This window comes from Perca fluviatilis, chromosome 3 (assembly GCF_010015445.1).
Source record: "Perca fluviatilis chromosome 3, GENO_Pfluv_1.0, whole genome shotgun sequence".
Lineage (NCBI taxonomy): Eukaryota > Metazoa > Chordata > Actinopteri > Perciformes > Percidae > Perca > Perca fluviatilis.
In genome coordinates this window covers 1,262,719-1,271,341 of record NC_053114.1, presented here as the reverse complement: position 1 = coordinate 1,271,341, position 8,623 = coordinate 1,262,719, and the positions used below count along the sequence as shown (strand labels likewise).

The 8,623-nt window shown below is 41.6% G+C and overlaps 1 protein-coding gene across 2 annotated transcripts; it reads right to left on the bottom strand.

The window, feature by feature from the left end:
- Positions 1 to 2,338: 2,338 nt before the first annotated feature.
- Positions 2,339 to 8,392, bottom strand: LOC120555381 (putative gonadotropin-releasing hormone II receptor). 2 transcript variants are annotated; one of them, XM_039794041.1, is made up of 4 exons: positions 8,125 to 8,392; positions 6,830 to 7,422; positions 4,840 to 5,044; positions 2,339 to 4,681 (listed from the first exon to the last, which is right to left on the bottom strand). In XM_039794041.1, the coding sequence occupies exons 2-4, from the start codon at positions 7,373 to 7,375 to the stop codon at positions 4,164 to 4,166; spliced, it is 1,269 nt and encodes a 422-aa protein (XP_039649975.1). In that variant the 5' UTR covers positions 7,376 to 7,422; positions 8,125 to 8,392; the 3' UTR covers positions 2,339 to 4,163. The 2 variants fall into 2 exon arrangements, with proteins under 2 accessions (XP_039649975.1, XP_039649976.1); XM_039794042.1 differs by having other exon boundaries at positions 8,131 to 8,392.
- Between the last annotated feature and the right edge of the window lie 231 nt (positions 8,393 to 8,623).

The following is an 8,623-nucleotide window of genomic DNA, read 5'->3' as shown; positions in this document are numbered from 1 at the left end:
GCTCTTCCTCTCATGTTCCTCTCCTCTCCTGTTCCTCTCCTGGTCCTCTCCTCTCCTCTTCCTCTCCTGCTCCTCTCCTATGCTCTTCCTCTCCTCTCCTCCCATCTCTCACTGAAATTAATGTGATCAGTCTCTGATCCATCCTGCTCAGACTCTCAGGGCAGCGGGCCCCTCCCGCATCTCTCTCTCTCTCTCTCTCTCTCTCTCTCTCTCTCTCTCTCACCGGTAGCCTGACTCTGTCCCTCCGTTGCGAGGCAGCGGGCCCCTCCCGCATCACTCTCTCTGTCCCCTGACAGCAGCTGGATCTCTCTCCTCTCTGTCTCATCCTCTCTGACGGAGCTACCAAACTCAACTCTTTCTGTAAAAGAGAACGTGTTGTGTCAGGCTTTTATACGAGCTAATGGACGTTAACATGAGAGCTGGCCTGTTAGCTTACGTTACAAGGCTCGTAAACGTTGGCTGCGCTGTTTCTTACCTTGCTCTACATTGACAGTTCCAGCTTCACCGTCACCACCTTTTTTAAAAAATATTTGTTTAGAAAATCTCTAAGGCCTCTATTTTCTTCTTCTCTTTTCCTTCCTTTTCTGAGCACCGGACTTGTGCTCACCGGGCATTTTGAGCGTACTGAACTTCAAATCTACTGAAAACAACATCAACTTTTGATAAGTGGCCAAACCATTTTTGTTGGGGTGGGGGTGGGGGGGTTCTTGACCACTATTTCAAGGACAATTAGGAAGAAAACAAATAAAAAGCTTTTATGTAACTCAAATATTACATATTTTTTTCCACAAATAGGCCTATTTAAAAAAATGTTTTTCAATTATTCCATAATTTAATGAGGGCCCAGTTCTGGGCCCCCAGTTCTGGGCCCCCCCCTACTGTGGGCCCGGGACAACAGACCCGTTTGTCCCCCCCTATCGGCGGGCGTGGACACAGAAATGGCACATCCTAAGGAAAGCTCATTGTGGGACTGGCTCTAGTGGCTGTAATTCTGCATCAAAGCTGAATTTCGGGAAAGAGACTTCAGATACAGTATTAGGGGACCACTAAGGTCTATATAAAAGCATCCAAAGAGCACCATGTCATGGGACCTTTAAGAGACAGCAAAACAACATGCTCTACATAGCTCAACTAGTTCAGTTGAATAGCATTAAATCATTCACTGTGTATTAAAGCACCACATTTGTAATGTATCAATCTGTTCCAGTATTAGTAAAATTAATATTTATATAGTATATTCAGCCCTTTGATAGTCATGCTACAACTTAATGGTACTTATTTCCATTATATTCTGTAAAAAAACATTTTCAGCATTGTGGGTCGGTCAAATATGTATTTTTCACACTGTATTTCATGGGCCCTGAAAGCAACGCCTCTGATTGGTCAAAAAGACTCTCCCAGAGCATCATGGGAAATCTATAGATGACCAAAAATTCTTGTGAAAAAGGAATGTTCTTTGCTTGCTAATTACATTGAATCATAAAAGCCAACTACTTATCATATATTACAATTGTTATTTTTTCATTCATCATTATAGTAAGATATTTGGGGGGGTTGCACTGGCCAGTTTTGATTATCAAAATAAATTACGCCTACCAGAAAACATTTTAACATAGACTAGTCCAGAGGGAAGTAACTTCCACTTTTGACATGATTTGTTCATTCCCCATTAAAAAACACCCCAAATAGCTAAACTGTCAAACCTTAAGGTTTATTGCATTAAGCTAATCCTAAATCTTGTCTTTACTTGACTGTTAGCCAAACGTTTAGCATCACACTTGGTGTAAAGGTTGTGTCTGATTCATGCTTGTGATGCATTTATTTTATGGTGTAAGGGGAGCATAACCTGCTTTGATTTGTGGCCCTGTCTCTTGCATGGCCACAGCAATTCATCTCTTGTGAGTTTGGGATTCTGGGCTCATTTAACAGAATTCTATTAGGTAGAGATTGAGCTGTTGGAGCCATCTGGTGCTAGCTGGAGACAACAGTTGTATAATTATTTATCCAATGTGTGAACTGGAAACAAGAGTATATATCAGAATATAAACCACAGTTTGGCAAAACTAAATTATTTCACAACACAAAATTATTAGATCCAGCTGAAATCCAATACATATAAATAAATTGTGTTACCAATAATTTGTTATTAAAACAGCTGCATGCTAACCATAGCTTCATCCCTTGGGGTTTGTTCTTTCCTACACTGTACCTCAGCTAATTCTCGCCTGTACGTAATGGAGACTCATCCCTTAGATCATCATTAAAACCTTAATGTTTAAACAAAATGCTAATATTCATTTATTACCAATCTTCCAGTGACAACATGTTCCTTGTAAGATGATTTTTGTTGTAGTTTATTTAGATACATTTGATGATCATGTATTTGCAATTTGTAACAACACAAATACTCTGGCATCAGTTTACACTGTATCCAAAACACTTAAATGTTTATTACACTCAAAATATATATGCCATTTGAAAGATTCTGAGGGAGGATGGACCCGATTGTAACAGCTAGAGCTGAACTGTTAGTCGATTGATCCATTAGCCGATCAACAGAAAATCCTTCGTCAACTATTTTAACTGCCAATTAATCCTTACATAATTTTTGAAGCAAAAATAGCCAAAGAGTACCTAGTTCCAGCGTCTCAGTTATGGGGAGCTGCTGCTTTCCTGTCTTATGAGACAGTAAATTGAATATATTTGGATTTTGAACTGTTGGTCGGGCCAAACATGTAATTTAAAAACATCAACTTAGAAATTGTGATCTGTATTATTCACCAATTTCTGACATTTTATGGACCAAACAATTCATGGATAAAATAATCGCCAGATTAATCAATGATAATAATATGTCACAGTATGAAAAACACAGGAGTAAACAACAATTAAGCTGCATCAGTTTCAGGGTCCTGTCATTGTGCATGCTGACTCACTGTCACACTGTCATGAATTACTGGGGCCATGATTAAAATCCTTAGTAACATTTTCCTACATGTGGTTCATTGTTTTTGCTAAGGGAATGGACAGGATAATGCACCTGTAAAACTTCTAGTCTTGTTTTGTGGTACTGTGGCTGCAAATAAAAGCTCTCAACCTCAGTAACCTCAACAGTCATTTAAAAGCTTCCTTACAGACCATTTCTGCCCTAAATGGCACACTGTAACAGACTTGTGTGTTGTGATGTGCTTGTCTGCTTGTGCTCTGTTTTTGGATGTTACCAGTTTTGAGTATTAAATGTGTACAGACTGAAAGCAAATTCCCTCTGTATAGGACAATAAAAAATGTATCTGAATCTGATATAGGTGGTGCGTAACCACATGCAACATAGGCAGCACTGTTGTGTAACCTGACAATCACTGTCCTCTATTTTTCATTTAGTCCTGAAGCCATTTCCTGACCCTGGTAAATGTATATGGGAGACTTGTCTTAAAATAGGAGCCACTTACACAACACACAAAGCAACAAACAGCTCCAAACATATTTAGTGTGTTCAAAAAGATGTTATATAAGCCTCAAGTAAGATGCAGCCTTGAGCACCACAGACACAAAGACACATCTAGGTGATGGATATTGTATGTTTTCAGACTTATTCTACACATGCATGGTAGGTGTGATTGTGAAATAAACATGTCCAGTATACAGATAGCCTAGCCTGACATCGCCAGACCAAAATCGCAAATGCGAGTTAGACTGGAACCTCTCAGTTCATTTTCCTCTGGACCAGTTGGATGGACCTACAACCAATCAGCGCAACGAAAAATGTAAACAGACTATAGCATGCAGAGATGAGCTCTGATAGTGTAGCATCAACATGTGTGTGAACGTGGGTTGCCGTTTTTGCCAACAGAAAGTTCCACATCAGCTGCAGCCATCTTGGGTGTTTTTGAAAATGCCTCAACGACGCTCCTCTTTACTTAGCTCGGTTTACGCTCGCTGTAATTTCCCTGGGCGAGTGTGCACAAGCCAAAAACAAAGCACTAAGGCTCCGCAACTTGTCAGTCTCAACAAACGGCTGTGATTGGCCCAACCAGGATCTGGTTGGCTGGAAATCTGCCTGACCGACAGGAGGACCAAGCTCATCTGCCAGAGCAGATGAGACATGAGCTTGCAGATTTGTCTGGTTCCAAGGCTACAGATAACTCTGAAAAAGGTGAAATGTTTTAACCAGTTCTATTAGCAGTGTCAAGATCCTGGTTCTGCTCTGTTTTCTGATCATGTTGTACACTCAGCGCTGAAATAACAAGGGTATCTCCCTTCAGAGGAGATTTTGACTCAGCCTGTCCACAGTTGCTGTCTTTTTCACCAGTAGCCATCCTCCTTTCATAGGGCAAAGCAGTGGCAGTACACTTCATTTTATTCGTCTCCAGGTCTGACATCACTCTTGTGTTGCGGTAGCAGCTCCTTAGCCCCCTGTGGAAGCGCATGGTGAACAGGCCATAGATGATTGGGTCCAGGCAGGCATTGAAAAGCCCACAGATGAAGAGGATGTGGGTGAGGGAGTGGGAGACTTTCCCCTCCAGGTCGTCTGGGAAGAACCAGTACCACAAACCCAACAGGTAGTATGGAGTCCAGCAGACGATGAAGCAGATCACTATGACGATGCTCATTTTCAGAGTTCTCATTCTAGCTTTGGGGATGTTGTTCTTTGAGCAACGGAGATGTGGCTCGTTTGAGGACGCTGTAGAGAAAGAAAGAGAGTCAGGTTTTAGTGGACAGATGGGATGTGAGCATGCAACATCATTACTAAAAAAATACATCACTTGTAGGTATTTTTCTGACCCACTCTTCTACAGTATGTTCTGAACAACCAAACACCAGGCTCAGTTGTGAACTTACAGTTCTTTTTCGTCATCCGTTTGGAGATCTGGATGAAGATCCTGGTGTAGCAGACAATCATTATGACCAGCGGCAGCAGGAAGAGGCAGGAGAAGGTGAACATGTTGTAGGCTGTTTCCTGCCAGTGAGTGACAAAGCTCCCCCTAGTTGTGCACTGAGTAAAGTTGGCTGGATATGTGATGGTCACATTATGGAAAATGAACATCTGTGGAATTCAAAATGAAAAGATATTAGAATAGCATTTTGCTGGCAGCGGTTTTCATGCAGTATTTCCTTTGCCCTGTCTGTTTGGCAGATTACTTGTCCCAGTGATCTGACAAAATAGCCCAATATCCCTAGGAAGTAATGTAGGTCATGTGTCCTTTACGTATCAAGGCAAAAAAGCCTTTTCTCTATAACATTAAAAGTGAAAACACACTTTTTGAAAGTACAAACAAGAAAGCATAAATCTTCTCATCAACTGTGGATTTTTTTGCCTGGGACATGCAGCTTTAAAGCTGAGGAAGGCCCTTTGTTTTGGCTTTGTTGGGCAAAAATGTCATCATAATAAGGTTGTCTTATCAGGATTTTGTAATTCAAGTGATCTGAGAAAAGACTTGACTTCTGCAACTCCTCTTGGCTCTGTTTTCAGGCTTTAGAAAATCTAGCTGTGTCAGGAGCCTTTGGCCAATCACAGGTCATCCCAAGAGAGACAGTGTTCCCATTGGCTGTTCTGTGCATGCATTACCCTTTCAACAGAGAGGGGAGAGCTGCAGGAAGAGGTCTTGCTTTAAATTCTTGTGTTTTTTTGCATTTTACTTACTGCAGCTTTAACTTCTGGCTTTTCGGTATATACCATGTACTGTATGTAGCAATCACCTGTAAGACCCCTTTTACAGGATTTTAAATCAGCAGCGAATGGTTGGTATTATTTTCTTGAAAGTTTTCTCAAAACGAATAATTGCAGATTATTTCAGATCTAATCTTATAAAATTTGCTATGTGTGGATATTGTAGGAATTATTCATTAAAAAAATGGTTTTGAACATTTCAAAATGTTGCCATTGGTGTAATCAAGTCTACAGTACATCATTCAGTTTGGAGATTGGACCGTATCGCCACATTTCAGCTTTTTACTCACAACATGATCAACAGTGTAAAATGCTCGGCTGCCGTATTTCTCACTTTACAGTCAAGCATATACTGCCAGGATTAGGGATTCCCATCCTTGTGTAACAAAATGATAGAGCCACTAATCTCTAATACCGAGACCCTGTTTGCCAGTGAGGCTGTAGGGGGCTAAATCATGCAGCAGGTGCATCAAAGCCTCTAGGAATTGCCACCTTATGTAAATAAGCAGAATGGAACTGGAGAGATTGATGAACTGTATGTATTTTAAATGTAAATCCAGATTGTAATGTCCTCAAGCATGTGTGGTTTGTCTACCTCTATGAGGCTGAGATAATGCATGCAGATCCAATAATCCGTTGCCAGATATAAAGACCTATAGCCAGCTCACTGTGATACTGTATGGAGCATAGAGGAACACAAGAGAGATCAGTTCACAGCCTATCCAGCACTTCTATCTGAATCGCTTGCTTCAAAGTGGTCAGTCTCTTGCAGCGTTCGAAAAAATGTCATATAAACAGATTGAAGGTTTACACTAGAAAATGGGGAAAGTAGGTGAGTTTCTGGAGGGCTCCTAACATGCCATGTACTGTGGAGAGACGTGTAGCCTACTACTGTATGTGCTGTCATACGTAATATGTTTATTTGGTTTACAGTTTGGTGTCTATTTATATTGTTTTGTGAATATTATGGTTATTATTTCATCTTGTCTTAGTTTTTGTCTAAGTAAGTGGTGATGACGAGTGGATGTTCAAATGTTGTGAAGTTCTGTATTTTGGTCCGAAGCAAAATACAAATTGTTCATCTTAAAAACTTGGTCAGCCTAACCGAACCAAACAAGATGTAATTACCTGTCTTTTCAAACCTGTATCACTTGGGCTTACCTGAGGGATTGAGAACAAGGCGCTCATAGTCCAAGCCACCATCAGCATGACCCTGTTTCTTTTACGGGCCATGCTGATGGCCAGAGGGTTGAGGATAGCCGACTGTCTGTCCAGACTAATCACCACTGTGACAAAGGCACAGGAGTACATGGCCTGCAGCTTGAGGAACATCAGAAATCTGCAGGCCAGGTCACCGGCCAGCCACTGAACTGTGATGTTCCACACTGCGTCCACAGGCATCACAATGAAAGTAACCAAGAGATCGGCAGCAGTCAGGTTGATTATCAGCACACGGACGTGGGACTGGCGCTTGTGGCCATTGACTGCCCACAGCACAGCCAAATTGCAGAAAGTGGCAATGCCACACAGGATGAAGGTAATGATCACTCTGACTTTGGCCGCTGTAGAAAAGGTAGGCAGCTGCAGTGCTCTGTCCACTGATGTCCAGTTACAGTGAGGGGTCAGCCAGTCACAGCTGGCATTGAGGTCAAACCCTGAGCTCTGCTGATACATGATGACTGCAGGATCCCAGCACGAGGCGTTCATTTTATGACCCTCACCAAGTAGTCAGCGTTTGTCCAGCTACATGGAGGCTGGTGGTGCCAAAGGGAGATAATGCAAAAAATATACACATGAGCCCTTTTGCGTGAAGTTGGTACAATATTTTTATCTGCATTGATTTGCATAAGAAGACTAAAAGAATAGTTCTGTGTGAGTAATACAGTGGCTGACAGAGAGGCAGCAGTCTGCTCACTGTGGGAAGATGCTGTCTCTAACAAAGCACATACTGTGCATATGGGGGTCTCCACACCAACAGCATCCCCTGGCAACCATGTATGACAATGTTCTCTTATCTGATACAAAAAAGATAATTGTTTGATATTTATAATAAAGAGCATTAGGCTATACAAGTCTTTGAGTAGTGAAAATTGCAATAAACAAAATCTTAACAAAAGCTTCTAATTTTCAGGGTTGTTTTTCCAACCAATAATGCAAATATATAGGCCTAATCAACATTTAAGAATTACAGCCAACGAACTGAATGATACAGCCTCATTATCTTGGATTATATTCGGTTTCTACGTTTGGTATCGAAAATGCTTTAAACAATGGTATCAACAACAACACTGACAACAAAGTGTTACTTCATAAAATAAATACTTGCCTAAATGTTACACCATTAACACTATTACTGCGTGGATATTTTTCTCCTTTTTTGTATAGCAATAGCCTTAGGCAAAAAAAGATATGTTAAAATAGCCTATAAATACAAGAAATAGCCACAGCAAACTCACATTTACCGTATGTCCGTGTTGCCGTGGAGCGATGTATGTCCCACATACTTATTTAGTGATAAATAAGTGAAATCTTCTTTAAGGAAGTGCCAGACCCTGCCGCGGCGCCACCTCGCTGCTGGACTTCTTATGATGAATACAGCACTGAGTTAGAGTAGTCTCCAGTCTTCCCTCTCAGTTTGATCTCAGTGTTCCTTCACGAGTTTTTCCAGACGCAGTTTGCTCTCAGAAGCTCCCGTGTGCGCGTCCGTCGCTCCGTGGGCGCGGCGCCGCGCGGCTGCACAGTGCGAGCGTCTCCGCAGCCCAGAAGCGTCACTTCAATGAACCCTGCGCTCCAGCAAAGTTTCACATTTGAACCCAGCTGTAGGAAATGGAATGAGACACCGCAGCCCCTATTAGCATCGTCAGACCTGCTCCTAATAACGGCATACTGTGTGTGATTTATAAGGGAGTGGACATTACAAGAACATCATTATAAAATAAAGTAATGCAATCAAGC

Bases quoted from the DNA above. Each gene is read 5' to 3' on its own strand.
- LOC120555381 (XM_039794041.1), bottom strand. From the start codon at position 7,375: ATGAACGCCTCGTGCTGGGATCCTGCAGTCATCATGTATCAGCAGAGC. The intron at 5,045-6,829 runs GTAAGCCCAAGT...TGAATTCCACAG, and splicing joins CCTTGTTCTCAATCCCTCAG to ATGTTCATTTTCCATAATGT. The intron at 4,682-4,839 runs GTAAGTTCACAA...CTTTCTCTACAG, and splicing joins ACGGATGACGAAAAAGAACT to CGTCCTCAAACGAGCCACAT.